We start from the raw sequence: 19,076 nt of genomic DNA, 5'->3' as shown, positions 1-19,076 counted from the left end.
TAGTTCATTATAATAAGTCTACATCATAGCAGTAACCTTAATGTTGCAAGGGAAATCAGGTGCTCTTACGTCTCAGCATTCATTGGCCTTAGTTTGGTGTTTACAGCAACAAAACAAACTGCAGCTTGAATTTATGAGGCTCAGCCTCTAACACATTTGTTGTGGCTGGCTCTAATAAACTCGAGATAAATTTGCATTTTTAAAGGTAGAGATCCATCACTTTTAATAGCCATAAACTCTGTCTTTAATCTACTCCATGCTGAGCCCCCATGAAAAGAGGGGCTGATCTCAATCTCGTCCTATGAAAATCTAATTGCCTAATCTGCCCTCAGTGCTGTTTTTCACTTTTCAAATTGCTCCCCTAAATTCTGCTAACTCAATAAGGGGCATTACTATAGAAATATAGGACTCTCAAACACAGCAGGCTCTCTGGATAAGTGTCCTTACAAAGTGTATTGCTGCCAGAGCTCTTTGTGATTAATAGTTTCATTCTGCATTGGTACAGATTCTACAGACACACAAAATAGCCTACAGAGACCTCTATTACAGCTCACACATTATCATAAAGCTTGTAATTTAATAATGAAGGGGGGGATCACAAAGCTACCCTTAAACTGATGCAACAATGGCAAAATCTTAGCTTCCTTTCTTCTCCAGGCACCATGCTCAGTATGATCACTGTTCGAAACTACTGTTAAAAGATAACAGATTCTTTTTTGTGGTCTCAGGCTTTACTAGGTGAGGCTCACAAGCATGAGTATGGAATAACTCTTCGACTCTAGTTTAACACAAAGATCACACAACTTCAGAAAGCAGTCCCTGAAATTTTAGGCCAATGTATGCGTGGAGCTCATCTGTACAGCTGCAAGCTGCTGATAAGTAAATGTCACAGTGCAATACCACCCTGTGAGTCAGTACAGACCCTATATGAGGTCCCAGAGATGAAGTAGTTTCACAAGGACACAGCTAAGAGATTTATGAGTTATAACACTAAATTGTCATGTCTCACGTATCCCATTTGTTACTGAAGTGAGTATGGTTTAAATCTCTTGTCTTTGTCCCTAACACAGAGGAGCTTATATCCGCATTACCTACTGGAAGCAATCGTGTACCCACAGCATCCAACTATCAGCACTGAGACAGTGTTTTGGAGTGAGCTACCTGATATGCACCAAACAATGAGTTAAGAGAGACCAACAAAAACTCTCTTTTCCATATAAGCAATGGGCCTGATTCAGGTGTCAAAATACTTTTAGCCATCTCCCTAGATGCCCCAAACTGGTTTAGATCAAAGTTCATTAAAATACACCTCAGCTTTGTGGATCAAGGTCATCACATACTGACTACTTCAGATGCTCCCTAAAAGTATCATATTTGATATTTTAAACACATATTCCCAGTCATCAGCATCACTGTTAGCCTAGAACAGACAAACTTTTGCCCACTGGGTTACAACAGTATTAACACCTAAAATGCATTGAACAACTTAACTTTGGTGTCAAATTCACACTGAAGCAAATGGAATACAAACCAAGGAGCATCCGAAACAATAAGATCAACTTTAAGGCAATTAAGTCAGTTGATGGCTTTTTTCTTGCTTTTTTTGTTTCTAATACCTTGGGGTTGGGGGGAGGGGGTGGAGGCAGCGTTCTCAAGATTCAGTTCTTCACACTATCTGACAGACAAAGAGAAACTATTTTTTATTCTCATGCTGTGTTAGGCTATCACTCTTAAGGCTGCTTGCTCCTTGTTTTCATGAAGGAAGCCCATTCGTTATAGGGCTGCCAGTGCAAGCAAGTACCTCTCGCCACAGCTACAAGCAGATTAGTTTAAACAGATTAAATATCTTTATAGCTTAATTTGTAACTGAAAAACACACAAAGTCCCAGGGAGCTGGCAACAGTGAATTGATTACAATCATCTATATTTGTCTTCAGGATATATAAACTGAACACTGTAAAATTATCTCAGCAGCAGCACAATAAATTGCAAGTAAGCAAACAGCAGCATGTGATTAGTCCTAGAAACAGATGGGGGACAGGGATTGAACAGGCCTCCTGATGAGTACCACGAAAGGGGAGATCAGTGGTAACAGTGGTGTTTGCTCATACAGAGCCACAAACATGGTAAAGAGTAGATGGGCAAAACTACTCTATGCTTGGATTCTTTTTCAACAGAAAACAATTCTGGAGTCCCTGAATTTCTTCCATGAAGGTGGCAAACAATGGTGATGCCGTGGTTGAGACCTTCACCTATTTGAAAGGAATAGCACAGTAGAGAAGAGGAAGAACACAACTGTGGTGCAAATTTTGCTTTTCAAAGCTAAAAGTGTGTAACTCATACCTCATCTAAAATATTATCCACTTGCTGAGCTTTCCTTAAAGAGCACAGTCACCAAAATATATTGGTCAACAACCTGAATACATGTATTCGTGTTTTCTTACAGTTTCAACTACTCAGACCTGTACCATTAACATAAAAGCATGATGAGAAGCTGCCCAATTGTAAAATTCTCGTAAAGAGCTATATAGCAACACCATGTTTGAAAAGGAATGAGCCATTCTTTAGGCAATTTGTTAATGAAAACTTTGGTCTTTTGGTGGGCAAAAATAAAAAGTAATTCCTGTCCTTCAAATCATAAAAAGTCACTGCTTAACAGAAGACATTCTTGACAGCTCTAAGCCACTTAGGGTAAGCTTATCATCCTCATCTCCAGCTCACTGTTTTGCACGTAGGAGCATGCATTAAACTCACAGTGTGGTTGAGTGCACTCTGGAAGGTGAAATGGGGAGCAGACAGAGCCTTCCTTTAAGCATTTGCCTTAAGATGTTGAGGCCACTGGAGAGACCACCGGCACTTCTCCAGATACATGCTCAACTAGATTTAGGCATATGACTTCACAAAAGAAAGAAGGCACTTACAGTGCTTGGATTTGTTTTCTATCCTGGAGTCCTGAAAGACATAAGGGACTCCTTCAGAGTTCTGAGCTGTTCTAATAGAAACGCCAAGCAAAAAATTAAAGTTTTTGACATATGGCCATCACTTCTTCCATGCTCCTTCCCTTTCCCCACTGCTACGCTGCCTAGTACTCAGTCTAACTTCTCCTGAATTTGAATGGGTGGCAGAAACTATACCACAATGAATTACAGTCCACAAGAGACCACATATTTAATGTCTGCTGCTGTTCTTTCACCATCTTAAGATCTTTCTCAAAGAAGCATCCCCTGGCAAACAACAGAAACCATCTGCAAAAAAATATATACATCTGAAATGCTAGTAGAAATTGAAATTACTGTATTTCAATGCTTAGAGCAAAAAATTACTGGAGTTTTGGAATAAATTATTTCCTAATGTAATGCTGTATTTTTTGCAAGTTACCAGACTCTTCAACTAGATTAGCCCACTCAGATTAACACGGCTCATCAAATCAACCAGATACACACATACAAACACACACATAAACATGACCCTTAGTTAACGCACACAAATAATGATGTATACCGATCAGTTTTGCAACACAACTAAAATTCCATTCTAGAAACTGTTTTTTAAAACATGTATTTATCTGGATTGAAATGGAACAGAAGTTCTCATTCTCTGTAGAGGACAAAAAATTCCTACCGAACACTTTTCTGTAAAGCTCTTTGCACACACTGTAGTGTGCACATTCTTTCACAAAACTCTTTTAAGATCAGTCTTTCAATCTCATAAATCCTCAGAACAGAGGTAGCAATTCAGATACATTGATTTCCAAATGCTTGATGGTTTATAATTTGTGCAAACTTGTAAACAACAGAAACATACACTGAAATAAAATAATCTTTGAAGAGTAATGACATAAAAAGTCAATAAACAGACCATATGAAAACCACACATGCCTCTTCAATAAAAATAATCAGAAATGGTAATAAAATAACTGCTTGAAAGCTTCATGCAATGTGTTCTTAGATATTCAAGAGCTACTACCAAGGAAGAAAGGAAAACAAAATCATGACAAAATGGCCTAATGCAAATAAAAGGTCACACGTGATTACATGCACTATGGAGCGATGTATTCTTTCAATAGTTGTACCTCATTTACTAAAAACCTGACAGAAGCACTGCTTTTATCATTTGCTAAAGTAAGATTGTTTAGGTAAGTTCTTGTTTTAAAGAACAAGAAATATATGTTACTTCTCATATGCAAAAATATTCAACCATTTACTTTTCACATTTAAAGTCTTTTTACTCCCACTTAAATGAAGTAAGCTTGGTTTCTGTGCACAGTAATACATCAATATAGAACATTCTTTCTTGCCTTTTTTTTTTTTTTTTCTTTAAAACTGTACCTCTGTCTGGAGAATTTAGTAATGTTGCAGATGAGGAGGAGAGCCGCTTGTTAATGACTGGATCAACATGTTTCGAAAGGTTCATTGTTGAAACAGACCGCCTGTTTGGATCTAAAACAAATGGAGATAATGCTAATTGACAGCCCACATGCAGTAGTGCAAGTTCCTAACTCACTAGTGGGAGGAGAAAAACATGACTAGGTCATTCCTGCTCTACCACAAGTACTTTCAAAATAGAGTGGACTTCTCAGCAGACATCGTACAGGTGACTCAAAGACTGGGCACAGAATCATTTAAATTTCACATCTAAAATATTCTGTTCATTGATTATCATTCAATCAGGTTGCAATCCAAGGACTTCACGTTGGATCTAAAGTAGATACAGCAGACAAGATGCAATTGTTTATCTATGACAAGTACAACAGCATTGTATTTATCTGTTCTGACCTAGTGGATTAAAGTAAAGCACACCACTGTGTACAAAAAATTTCCATAGTGTATAGAACCACCAAACTGGGTTCTGGAAGGGGGATAAAACTCAGAAATGGGGTTTAATAGCAGAAATCTAAATGTTATAGCTAAGACAGGTCCCTGTAGGCTGGCAACAATATCCCACAATGATCTATATGGTATATTGTGAGTACTGTATGCAAGTCAGTACTGGAGATAGGATATTCAGGCTCCACATGTCACAGGTCTTTGTCAGAACAATATCTGTGGGAATAGGATGGAGACTTTGATCTCTTATATCTAATCTATAGCTGAGAAAATGCATAGCATATCAGTGCAGCCAAGAAGTTTCTACATTTGGCATAAAGGATATACTGCACAAAGCAGTTTTCTGAAGATGAAAAACAACAATACGAAAAAAATCACCTCCTGTATTTTGGCAAGCAAACAACTCTCTTGTGTCGATGAACATTATCTAAATGAATGAAATTTAGCATGAGGATTTGTGTGTATGTGTTGGCAATATGAATCCTTTAAAAGTAGAGCAGGGCAAATGCAATCCAGTGCCTAGAAGATCGCTGGTTTCTTTGTTCTAAAAAAACAGAATAAAAATATCCATGAGCAACACATCAGCCAATGCAGCTGGTTGTATGTCTGTGTTCACGTGCAAAATAATTTTAAATCCTGTGTACACGTAGAATGCCAAAAGGGTTTTGGAACAGACCAAAATATTCAAATTGTTTCCCCCTGAATTCCAGAAGACAGAATATTATGCTTCACTTCAGTGAATTGTGCCAAATCTTTGGAGTCAGCCAGTAGTAACTCTCCATAGTAAAAACAAATAATAATGAGAAAATCTGCTACTAACAACAGTTCTAATCTATCAGCATGATGTTAAGCATGCATTGCAACTACATGAGGGTGGTTTAGTTACTGATGATCTCATTTCCTGAGAACTAGCTATGGGTAAAGGAATCAACAAACCACAGCAATTATGTACCAGGTTTTCTAGCACCACCCAGAGATCTGAAGTGGTGCTCCAGGCCTGCTAAATCGAGAAAGGTGAATGATGATTCAAAAAAATAACCTAGGGACAAAATGCAAGACAATGATTTTTCACAGTAAAGGAAAAAAAAAAAATCAAGTAAGTCATACAGAGTTAAGCAAAAAATGTAACCTTCAATGAGAAGTAACTGTTTATTGAACTTATATATGACAGATTTCAGAGCATCCTTTCCTCAACTTTTTTTGCCCTCTTTGATTAAAGGTTGGACACCTTGAAATGTATACATTAGAGTAGGAAGAGAAGAATTCTAAGTACCATTTTCTGGTGAAAGAAATAAAGGATAAGTTCTCTTTTTGGGTTCAAGTCATCTTCAACAGGGCATACACACATTCATGGTTTGCAGATTAAATTAGAGAAGATAACTGGGGGGAAAGGCATGTAGGTAAAATTCACTTAATTTGCCCATTTTTAAGTTTTTATAGGGGACAAAAGGAATTTCTATCTCCCAGAATGTCTGTACAAAATACAGATAGCTTATTACAAAGAATAATTTTTCTTCCTTGTGTCTGTTTTAATCTTAGTATTTGCTTATTTCCACCAGACCTATTTCTTGAGCCATGATACTTAGCATTCACGCACAATAATAGCTCATACCACAAGACTGACACAGCACAAGCACACCCACACATACACAAACACCACCAAAGCAGAAGCAAGAAGCTGTAGCAAGACAGAGTAAGAGAATTAGCTCCTGAAACAAGCTTCAACTTTTGGTCAGATTTTTCGTTGTTACCTTTTTGCTACACAAGAATGCCAGAAACATGCCAATCCTAGCAATATGATGATGAAGAACAAAGAATTTAAACCAGTAAACACCGAATCCTCCTTCCTTTTAACAGAAGCGAGTAAATTCCAGTTAACTGGCAGGGCAGGGAAACTGGCTAGCAAACCAGGCCTCCCTCTTTACCTGTGTTATTAATGCGGTTATGTAGTGCTCCTCCCCAGGACCACCTGTTTTGCTTTTGTTTTGGCTTCTGGCTTCTTTCAATTGTGCGACGTACAACAGCTTCATGTCGTTCCTTAAGTACAACAGGATAATACATTTGGATGCTATTCCATTGTTAACTTAATCTTCTCTTCAAACCCGCTACCCTCAACATGGACAAAACCTCACAGGCAGCTTGGACTTGTGTTCAAGCTTATGTGCTGCCTACTAAGACACACTGGAACAGCATTAAGCAGCAGTTTAGCCCTAAGTTAACTTTGGAATGGTAAGATCTGGTTGAAACCTTCAGAACTGCAGAGAAAACAGTGGCCTTTTTTATGGCAGTCACTACACACACATGCTCTAGGGCCACTTCTTACCTTGTATCTCCCACTTACTAAATACTAGAACAGTGGCAGAGATAGGAAACAAAAAAAAAAAACAACCCAAAACAAAACACAGGGATAAGATGACTTATGTAGGATCACACTGCATGCAGTTCCCAGCTTAAGTGAGGCAAATCAGTCATGAGCATATTTTATTACACACTCACTTTCCTAAAGGTTTTGTTAGGGCAACTAATATTTAGCTACCTTTATACTAAATGGCTAAGAATTAACAGATAACCATACAGAACTGACAAAAAAATACATTTATCTGTATGAGTCTGCGCAATGCCATATAATGTAACTCAGAGATGCTCATTTTAGCTTCCTTCAATTCACAAAGGGCACTTCAAGAAGCAGTATCTGTGCAAGTAAGGTTTAAAATCCTCTTGCATGCTCTCTTATACTGATCATGGCTTATATTGTATTCTTTCCACCAACTCAAAGTTTAATAGTACCGTATCTTATGGTGAAAGAGTTTTCATGACATTCGTTCTTACCTTATCTTCTTCTAATCTCTGCCTTCGCTTTTCCTCTACGGCAGCTCGCCTTCTCTCTTCCTTTAATCTTTGCTCTTCTAGCTTCTTTCTGCGTTCCTCTAAGTGTTTTTCATAGTGTTGCCGGGCTCTCTCTTCTCTTTCTAACCAGACTGATTCTCTTGCAGCTGTGACAAAAATCAGAAATAAAAAAATTAACATGCTCTATATGATGAAGTCTTTAATATTACCTGAATAATGAAGCTAAATGAAAAGACTTTTGAACTACTTTTCTTAAGACAACATGGGTAATATCCCATCTCTCCTCATGTATTAAAACATCATGTACCCTCCTCACACATTCATTTCATCTGAATTTACTTACTATGAATTAACACCAGAAATAGTTAAATTAGTTGAGCATATAGTTTCTATCCAAAATAAGGGATTTTTTGTTAGTTTAAAATACCTAAATGCATAAGTCAGATGTATGTAAACACACTTCTGTTGTACAAACCATGATAATCCGCCATAATCTTTTACCATAAAAAGAAAGCTAATAAACGGAAAGATAAAACTAATCACCACCTTTACTGATCAATACAGACCTCTTATGATAGAAGTGTCTGTAATGTCAATTCCAGCACCTGGACTGTTAGCCAAACTAACAGCTGGGAAATCATTCTTATTATTCATGAGGACACAAAAGGAAGGGAACAGACACTCAGAGCTTGAGGCTATGGGTCTGAACAGGTAAAATATTTTACTTCATAACAGTAAATCTGAACAGAACTTAACTAATAATATACTGTGAACAACACAATTCTGTTAATCATATTTCCCAATTCAACATTAGGTTTTTCTCTTCTTCTTTTCCCTCAAATAATAATTCATTAGTGCTAGACTTCAGTAACATTAAATAACTATTAAATGCCATTCCTGGAGGGTATGGTGTTGCTCTGTCCTTCTGTACTTTCTGTGTAACTAACTTTCTGCGAAGCTTTTCCTGCTAGTTTTCATCATCACAGTTGTTTCCTATTTGAGTCTACTGTTAACGTTTCAACTCCGATACAGAAACGTTTAGAGGGTTTGTTTCACTTTTGCAGGCAGCATTGCACAGATATATACAGACATAACCTTTAAAGAAAACCAAACACCAAGAAACAGTGCACCCACTCTGTTCTCTTTAATACATAATAGACTGTGAACACATTAAGTAACCCAAGCAATGTAGTTCAAAACTGGTACTCAACCATAGCATTCTGCAGAAGCTCTCAAACATGCATTCACTTTGAAAAAGCTAAGAGCACCTATTGAGTTCAGTAGCACATATTTAATGAAAGTCCAGTGAGCTCCATCATGTTTACGGTCTGTAATGATTATATTGAGAGAAGCCATTACTGTGAGCCAAAAGACTTTTGCAGATCCTGAGATCAACTCAATCTTTTGTGTCTGGAATCAGCTTACAATGGCAACCCAGCATGGAAAAGCGCTTTGGTTCTCTACTGAAAATAAAGACATGGAGATCGATCTGTCATTAATGTAAACGGTTATACCTTCTTGGGGTGTTATTTGTGATGATTTCCATAGGCTTCAGCCTGTCATGTTTTAAAAAAGTAATGAAAATAGTACATTTGAAAAATCATGACTAAATTCAGGCAGATAAGCTGAAAACATTTCAACATTTCAGTATGTTAAAGAGTTGACTTTCACATACACTCTCACTTCTGGGAAGTGCTAAACTTCTAGACAGAACACTCATGTTGAGCTTTCTGCTCCTCAAAGGAGAGATTATAAAATCGTACATCTATGATAAGGGAAGACAGCTCAGTAACAGAAACACACATTAGTGATGGATTAACCAAGTCAAGCGGAATTGCTAACTGGAATAAATTATAACTAAAGAAATAGATCTGACTTCAAACAAATATAAAAGTTACCTCTCTCTATCATCTTTAAATTACAGGCAAAAACAATAGAAAATATCCACCCATCTACTAACATGAGGAAGCTATTAATTTTATGCTTGGACCAAGTATTTGTAAGTACATAAAAGCATGATTTATGAAACATATGTTTTCTGAGAAAAAGTATAACATATATTTTCATTAATTTACCTTTTTCCACAGATAAGGAAATAATCTTTCCTGGTTCCATTTTTTTTTTTTTCAAGGATTACTTCCTATATTTCCTTTTATTAAAGCATCAATGGAGAATATCTGCTTTGTTTTCACTGCTTTCTATATGCACTACTGACATTCTTGCATGAACTTAAGGGCTCAGCTTTGCCATCTACAAGGTAGGTATATACAATGAAATAAGCTAGTGTCCTTGGATATATGATAATATCTTCAAGAAAAATATAAATACTTAAATACCATTTTTATTTCATTCTCATGTCCCTATTTATGCTTTTGCAGAAATTTTTCCTCCTGCCACACTTGACAAATTACCAAATTGTATCCTAGGGTAAAAAACCCAAAGTTCCCTCAAGGGTTAAAAAAGCCTACTCTAAAGTAAAAATTAGGGAAATTAAACCTTATTCTGAATATACAGGTGTGCTTCTAGAAGCACAACAAGCTGTATTAAGAGCAACGCATACATGAAATGCTTTGCTGATACAAGGAATCAGCAGATAAGCTTACAGGAAACCAAAGATTCGTCTAAAAAGTCCAGTCAGCTTGGAAGAGCAAGCAATTTGCAGGATGCGCAAGAGGAAAATACCCAGTTTTATGATGGCTCCTCCAGAAGCTGTGGTAATACCTATACCTGGTGCTGAGCCAACGTTGGGTGCCAGTACAGGTATGGTCCAATAAAATGCTTTATCTTGGGGCTGAGCCTTAACAACTTTGTGATACTTCTCTCCCTTGAAATAATATAAATTGTCTGACAAAATGCAAGAATCATTCAAAGAAAGCTTGGTTGTGGTTCCAATAGCACCTGCATGTTGAAAGTATAAATGGCATAGGAACATTTACACTAAAGCTGGAAAATACAAAGAAATGTCACATCCTGATGCTTGTTCTATTTCATTACTTAGTATGATCTATAAATTTGAACACAATCAAGTGATGTAAGGACACAAAATTAGAGCATAAAACCAAAATTAATACCTTCTGCTTATTTGCAAGCTAGTAATGCTGGATTAGATTAAAAAGCAACATAATTAAGACTGTGTTTCTGGCAGTGCTGAAGTGAATAACAGAGCAAAAGAAAACAAGGTCAATCAAGAAAGAAACAGTCCAATATTGTGAGACACGTAAGACTTGAAAACAAGCAATTTTACACTAGAATGAACTTATTTAATGTGGGAGATATGACCTGCATATCTTGCACATTTCTTTTGCGGAAATAATTTTGTAGTTCCTTTCTCTAATCATGCACACACACAGAGCACCACTCTTTGCAGGGGTTTTAGGCTATGAGAGAAGGGGGAACATGCATCAAGTGCCAAAGCTTCTATTTTCTATTTATCCATGTGAAGCAAGGGATGTTCCTCTGCACCTCCTCTTTTGCCATCCCTTCTGCTGTCTCTTCACTTTAGTTCTTCCTCTTCTGGTTTATTGCCTAGATAAAGGCAGGTGAGTCTACCACCATGCTTTCTCAGTCTGCCTTTTGCATCCACCCTGGACGGACAGCTTACCTGAATAAAGATCCTACAGTCGCTGTCAATCTTTGCAGCTTTTATCTTTTCTGACTTTACATCACTGACCTCAGCAATAGCTTTCTCCTCTGACCATTGTTTCACCTTTCCTCACTGCCAGCTCTGCACTGTCTGAGACTGTGATTGTCTCCTTGCTGCATTAGCAGAAAGACGGATCAGTGATGCTTTAACCATACCTAGAAGTGGGGATGTTCCACAGCAATGGCTGACTGAATGAATTAGAAGGTGAACTTCAGAGCTGTAATTAAAGCTGAAGTTAATGTTAGATTCTCTAAGCGAACCCTTCCCCAGTAACCATGCTCTGAGGGACATTCATCACAGAATTTGTTAAAAAAATCTTCCTTTAAAATTGTTTTCTTGTCATATAAAACGTTCTGACACTCAAGCTCTCTGAAAACATCCCAAAATAATTCACATACTAGGGTCACTGATTCACAGCTTCTGACTGTGGAAATGTTAGATAAAGTTCTGTCCCCAGTAAGCCAGAGGGAATCCACTGACAGGAAAAAACTGTAATTTTTATTAATGTGATGTTTTATTAATGATCACTTTCAAATGGGAGAGGAATATGTACCATAATGTGATCCTTGAAATATTATTTTAATGCTTATGCATTGTATTAAGAATTTAATGGAGCTAGCCAACCTGAAACTTTGACATATTCTGAAAACTAAGATTGATAATACATTTCCTTAAACAGAGTTAAGTCAGATGGCAGGATTACCATCTTTTGTCCCCAATGCCAGAAACTAAATGAGGCATGTGTCCTTGTCAGGATCATAATGGTGATAAAAAAGGTCACTCTTCAAGCAGGGTTAGTGTACATAAAGCCTGCATAGACATAAGACTGTTTTTGGTTTTCTCAAGAATCGGGACTGAGATACTGTGAAGTAAAAGCAAGAAATCCCCAATCCCCAACTCTTTCTCTTTGCTAGGATGCTACCTAAGACTCCCAGAATAAAACCCCTTTTAAAATCCCAGTAGCTTTCCCTGTTGAAAAACACATTTTGGTTTTTCCTTGCAGTTACAGAGAACCAGGTCTATGCTAATAGATGGAACATGGGCAAATGAGATCAAATGGCATAGAACAACTTTCACCTGTACTGCTAAACTTCTACCCTCCAAAACGATGACAGTAGTCAACCAGCACATGAGGAAAAGTCTATGGGATTCCCTTGTCTGGGAATCAGCAAAGAGACAGCAAGTTAGCTAGAGCAAATTCCCTGCCAGGATCCATCAGAACAGTTTAATAGCAAGAACAATTGAGTTTCAGCACCAGGGAATGTTCTCAGCACTGTTTAATTTGACAGTATTGATAAAACCAATATAGCAGAATCAAGCGTGAAATCCCACTACTGATCAAGCAGTAGCTTTTATTAAACTTTCTCAGTTTGACTAGGCCATTTACTATGCTTGCCTTCACAAACTACTCAGTTCTGACATGTGTCTCCAGCACCAAACACAACCACCCAGCCTGACACACGCAAAGGAGCCATAGTGCCAAGTTGAGCCAGGAAACCTGTGACAGCTCCATTCACTTTGTCCTGCAAGAATAGGCCTGTTTAACAGCTACCACCCTCACCTAGTGCTGCCTCTCCTGGGATTCCTCTCTTGCAAAAACCCAAGAGGGTTGGTGTCACACAGAGAGATCTGATATTCATATTTTAAAGGACAGATGTTAACTTCATGCATAGACACTGTGGGAATTAGTGCTAGCACAAACAGTACAAAATGAAAACATGACTACCAAAGAGCAAGTGACACACTGGAAGCATTATTAAGTAAAGATTACCCTAATAATCCTTTAAAGGTCTGAATGAACATTTCAACAAGTAAAACACACATTACCAAATGGTGAAGGGAATAAGAAACTTAAAGCATAGCTGATAAGCAATTCCTTCATTTCTGTCTATGTGAAAAGGCAAGTCTAAGTATAAAAGGTAAAACCCTCAAATTGATACAACTTCTTAGTTATGGAAAACATGAACTGCACAGGAAAAAAACAAAGAATTAATCTTTTGGAAGTGCTGGGAGGGCATTTCAAAAATCATGACTTTTCTCCAGAGAAGGAACTAAAATGTTCTCCTTTCTTGATGGGGTGATTAGCTGAAATAGCATACACGTCCCTGTGTGCTTTCTACATTTTGCAGAGAAAGTTCCAAAACTAGACATGAATGTATTACAGTGAAAGGGACATTTTTTGTAGAAGCCTTTTCAATCATTCTTTTCAATTAGGTAGCATAACATGATCCTCAAGAAACACAGACATTGACAGTCCCACTACACATATGCTATATATATCTAGACAACCAAAATGACAGCACTCATCTTTCCTACTCTCTAAACGCTCATTAAAAACACCCAAGTGTGGTAAGTAGAATAAGTCTACTAGAATACCACTGCCAGGTGCAAGCAAATCCTCAAGAGTACAGAGCACACACTGACCTATTATACCACAGTGCAAGCACATCTATTATAGCACAGTGGAACTTTGAAAAAAAATAAAGCTTAAGAGTAAACAAAAAGGGGGGCAGGGGGAAAACAGGTCTCAAGTTTACCCTCCCATAACATCAGAAATATTGACCAATAAACAATTGTTATTCAACTGGTAGCCCACATAATCTCAACGGAAGGGTTGAACAACTTAATTTTCGTTAAAAGATGGATAACATGACCTCATGTGGTTCAAGTTGCTGAAAGTACAAAGAATTGTTAAAGATTACTGCCAACTCTACAGTCACAGGACTGAACACTGTCTTTGTTAGGGGGAGAAAGGGAGAATAATTTCACTTGAGGTATGTCTGAAATTCTCAACTCCTGCTTAAAAAGAAGCCTTCGCTAAACTTGACATATCCCCTGAATCAAAAGGAGAGGAATTAAGTTTAAATCCAACTCAGTTCTATTTAAAAAAAAATAAAAAGAAAAAGAAAAAAAACCCTTCCTTCAGTTGCTTTACTGTTGCACAGCTGATGTCCCTGTATTAACAAAATCCAACTCTAATTTTCAGCAAGGCACATTTATGTAACAACATTATACAACTTGATGTTTAAGACAGGCAGCTGAGGCTTTTATTTTGCTATGGTTCACATGACATGAGTGACTGATTATCTATATTCTGCACTAAAAAAAAAACAACTTGTGTGCCATTGCAAAAATCATTGCTCTGCTGTACTGGAACAAAAAAATCTCAGGAAACAGCTCCTAAATCATAATGTTAGCAGACAAATACGTCGATGAAAGTACAATGGGGCTTTCAATTTTCTTGTTAGTTCAAAATAATCCTTCAGTCAAGAACACACAATACACTGGTACATCATGGGGACATGCAGAACTCTCACATTTCAGAATGAAGCATTCTATGTCAAGTTAAAAAAACCCTTTTAAAACATCACACAAAATAACACATTTCTCAATATGAGTCACGGCCTTCCAGTAACAGATGTTCATTTATCAATAGGTAGAATTAGAGTTCAGAAAATCTTAAAGAAAGCATCCCTCTCTGCACTTGGATAAAACATTGTTACTACACAAAGATCGAACATGAAAAAATAATTTCAAGGCATGAAAACATCAATTGTGACAAGCTAATCAGAATGAGCCCGTAATTGCCGTGGAACTTGAAGAAACTAAGCTTACACATACCATTAGCCTCAACTCCATGAGCAGCTTTTTCGGGATTGGTAAATATCAAGGCCATGTTATCCCCTTGAGCAACTGAAGACCAACTATTTCCTTTACTCCTCCAAAACAACCTTAGTGATTCATGCACGGTTAGTACAATGTTATAAGATGCTGGATATCAATGCTGTTAAAACCTAGATGGCAATAAATCATGGCTCTCCAGGTTAGAAAAAGCAGTATAACTCTGATTGGAGTTACAAAATAGTTCTATAAACTTACAGAAGCTATAAAATGGAAATAAAGAACTTCCGTTTCTCAAGCTGTAAGAACAACACAGCATGCAAACAAATCAGAGTGAATGTTCTGAAGAAAAAAAAAAAAAAGGAATACTTTGCCACAGACTGTTGTTGCAGTCAAACATTCTTTTCAGAAAGCCAACAATTTTGCTTCACATAATTCTATAGTTCTCGCACCACCACACTCAGTATAGTGCCCACCACTAGTCACTTGTTATGTAACCTTCACTATTCACTTGAACACCGACATAGGTGCTTATGCACAGGTAACAAGATACTGAGTGCAACTATTTGAAACCTACTAAAGGTTTTACCTTTAGTAAAAAAACAAGCTTATATAGAAATATTCAAACCATACATTGGCAACATGTTCTACAATTCTATTGTATGGCAATACAGGATGCATTCAACATATTAAGCAGTCTAATTTTAATTGGCAAAATATTCTAAAACTTCCAAACTTCCATCTACAATGACACTTCCTTGCATTATTTCAGAAATCAGCTGACTTTTCATTCAGATTAACAAAAGTAATAGGAATGCGACAGGTATAGCAACGATGAATCCCAAGATGTGCATGAATTAAAAAAGATCTACCTTAAAGATGCAATAGTGTGTCTAGAATGACATTACTGCATATCTAGCACTATCAGTTTGCTGAATGCTCTTAAAAGTAAACTAGAAAAAAAATTGCATGCAAATGATAGTCCATTAAAAAACCCAAACAATAAAAAACCCAACACAGTAGACCTTACCTAGCTGTTTTTCTCGTTCTTCTCTCCGTTCTCTAGCAAGCCGCTGCCTGTCATCAACCTTTAGTATTGTTGGATGATCTACAGACGGAGGGAGGGGGAAAATATTAGGCATATAGCATAAAATCAAACAATACCATGAACAAGTTTTTAAGGAAGTGACCATTAAACAACTCTAGTTATTCTGCTTTCAAAGTAGATTATTTTCATAAATCCATCTTATCAAAAAAGTATTCAAAAACGTGAATGCTTTCTAATTATCAAGACGTAAAATGCTCCCAAAAAATGAATTAAGTGGTAACTCTGAATTCCTTTCAAGACTATTGCCTTTGAAAGCCCAGGAAAAAAGTTTTGTCTTGTTTCCAAGCCTGTAACACTTTGGCAGCTTGAGAGCATTCTGAAACTACTGTATCTGAAAATACTGTCTATTATTCTACAATCTCTCTCCAAAACACTTCCACGGGAAATTCTATTATAACACAGCAGCCTCTTCCCAACCATATTGCCTTGAAAACCCACTAAGCCCTATTTCACAAGCCTGAAGAAGCTCAGTACTTAAGCAAAAGAAGTTGGATTGAAACACTGTAGAAGTTCCAGCTGAGCTTCTGAAAAGACCAAGATACTGATCTCCACAGATGTTTGCATTCATATGAATTAAAAGCTTTGGCAAAAACATTCAGACATGCATAGACCAGTATAATTCCAATAAAGAAAGATGACAGTTTCCTCAAGTATCCTTTGTAGACTGAAAGTTAGCTACACTATTTCCTTAAAAATACCTGCAACTGGCCACTTGCATCACAGCAATAAGACTAAGGATAATATGAAAAAACAACCCCCAAAAAGTTTGTGTCAGAGCCCAGGCTTGGCTGTAAAAGTCCAGTCTTGGTTGGAAAACTACTGCTTGCTCAGTGAGTTCTCTGGAAGACAACGAAACACAGATCAGCTAGCATCCTGCTTCCAGCCTCAGAGTGGAGCTGGTCCAGACAACAAGGGAACAAAATCCAAGATACTTACTCATCTCAGCATGCTGCCAAAACTAATTTCCTACTTATCCTTAGCCTGTCCTGTTAAACCTGGAAAGCTGCTAATTTTAAACTTTTTTCACTAGTACGTAAAACGTTTGCTCTGAATAAAACCACAAGTAAACAAAAAACCACACAGAAAAATAAAAAATATTTATGGGCATAAAGAAATGACAAGATTTATCTCATATTGAGGGGAACTCAGCTTTTAAGTATTTTAAGATAAAGAACTACCTAGAATACTGTCACCATGGACAGGAACATAGAAACAAGAAAACAGATCTTTGTCACAGTTCAGTGCTAATACACAAGTAAGCAGTTTGTAAAAACATGTAAAGTCAGCCTATGTGTGTCTGGACCACGTACCTATGAAAAAAGTTACTAGCAAAACAATACAATGGGGCATAAAAAATAAGTTAAAGATATTTACAAAAATAAATTCCTGAAGTCAGGATGTGCTAGGCAGATTTTAAAGTTATTTAAATTAGACAAAATTCAGTAATTTGCCTTTCCTAATCTAACAGAAGTTTCTGCATCAAGATGACAGGATTTCTAGGATGCACAAGTTCACAGATGACTAGGTTCAGTTTAGTTAGTCTTGAACTCTCAGCAGTGAAGAACTATCATCTCAACAATGGTCAGAGACTACAGCCCCAATTAATGTTGTTAACAGTAATGCAAAGTAAGAGTGCCAAGGAGAAACCTCATTGCATAGTTAGTAGAACATTTGAACATGATAGTCCCAAAGAAAGATGCAACAGGAGAACTAGTCACCAGCAAAGACAAATGAAATCCATCATCCAATTACAGATCAAACCCTTAATGTTGGTTGAGTAGCACACAGTGCTGCCGTTTATGAAACTATGCCTAGTCATATCATTGCATAGATTTGTCCAGTGACTGGTATAGATTAATATTTGGCTGATGCTGAAAGTGTGCTGACTCAAGTGCAGTCACTTCAGCACGCAGACACAGGTCAAAAGGGTAATAATATTCCTTCTCTCTTATGGTTGGCACGTAAGATTCACAAAACATGAATTTCTGTGGCATGAGTAATTACTGCTGTTGGAAAAATTCACATCTAATATGAATTCCCCTAGAAAACAAGGATTCCCTTCAGGGGCTGTCTACAAAGTCAGTGTAACATTGACTTTGTAACACTGAATCTGTAACATTGAGTTGACAGAGAATGATGAGACATTGGGGAATAACATAAAATCCTGCTTCTTTTAAAATGCACTATTCTCCTTCCAGGTTTTTTTTTTTTTTCCTCTTTCTTGAGAGGAGAGATTTCCCTACTGGGGAGAAGCAGCAATTCTTCAAAGAGGCAGGAGGGTTACATGGACAGGCAAAGAGAAAAGGTATCCCTTAAGGATTCCTAATAATAAGCAATAGAAAGGATAAAATAAATTTTTAAAGCTGCCCTCTGCCATTCTGCATTCTGCCATGTTTGAAGGTATCCAATTATTTTTTCTACATTACACACCTGACAGTGTTCACGTACACACACAGCTCCTCTCCCGGCACCCCAAGATGTTAGAACAGTCCTAAAGAATTCACAGTAACTTGCAGACTATGTAGAGTGGAAAAGGATGTCTTCAGTAACAAGCTATTTTGCATATATGTGGAATCACAAAGAGCTAAATCAATATTAGCACAAGGATGGGGATAACACCTTTGTAGCAGACCAGCATTGCCTTTGCTCTACTAGGACACTACTTGCACACATCACTGGTGCAAATCTTACCGTTAATTAAAATGTCTTTTCTAAGCCTTGAAAATGATCCTTCAAAGTCTGGCTACAAGCCCAAGGTCCAACACCTGCATTCTGAATTCCCCTGAATACAGACACCTCCAGTACATAGCTTCAGGAACTTCAAGCTGCGGCAAACCAAGAGAGTTCAATAGCCCTGCTCCCTATTTTATTTCTCATGTCTCTGCTCATTAACAACCCACCAGTCAAACACCTGGGGGACTGGTATTTCTTCTTATTCTGTAGGAATACAAGGACAAACACACAAGGAAGGTACTTTGTACTCGTCTTGCTCACATTTGTCATTGGGCTATAGCTATGAGGCACAACACAC

General features: G+C 37.4%; 1 protein-coding gene across 10 annotated transcripts in view; it reads right to left on the bottom strand.

The window, feature by feature from the left end:
* MAP7 (microtubule associated protein 7) overlaps window positions 1–19,076 on the bottom strand; it is a 117,620-nt gene that overhangs the window by 28,836 nt on the left and 69,708 nt on the right. For 8 of the 10 annotated variants that reach the window (XM_061378475.1, XM_061378470.1, XM_061378465.1 and 5 more), the window contains exons 3-6: window positions 15,968–16,045; window positions 7,656–7,819; window positions 6,752–6,863; window positions 4,329–4,439 (exon numbers count right to left, since the gene is read on the bottom strand). In XM_061378475.1, the coding sequence (XP_061234459.1) occupies window positions 4,329–4,439; window positions 6,752–6,863; window positions 7,656–7,819; window positions 15,968–16,045 (465 nt within the window). The remainder of the gene's footprint in view (window positions 1–4,328; window positions 4,440–6,751; window positions 6,864–7,655; window positions 7,820–15,967; window positions 16,046–19,076) is intronic. The other 2 variants (XM_061378471.1, XM_061378473.1) reach the window with 1 other exon arrangement.

Source organism: Neopsephotus bourkii, unplaced genomic scaffold, assembly GCF_033783945.1.
Source record: "Neopsephotus bourkii isolate Nb327-2 ecotype Australia unplaced genomic scaffold, CSIRO-AGI_Nbou_v1 NB_1765, whole genome shotgun sequence".
In the NCBI taxonomy this organism is placed as follows: Eukaryota; Metazoa; Chordata; class Aves; order Psittaciformes; family Psittacidae; genus Neopsephotus; species Neopsephotus bourkii.
The sequence above is the reverse complement of the archived record's forward strand: the minus strand, read 5'-3'. Positions and strand labels throughout refer to the sequence as shown.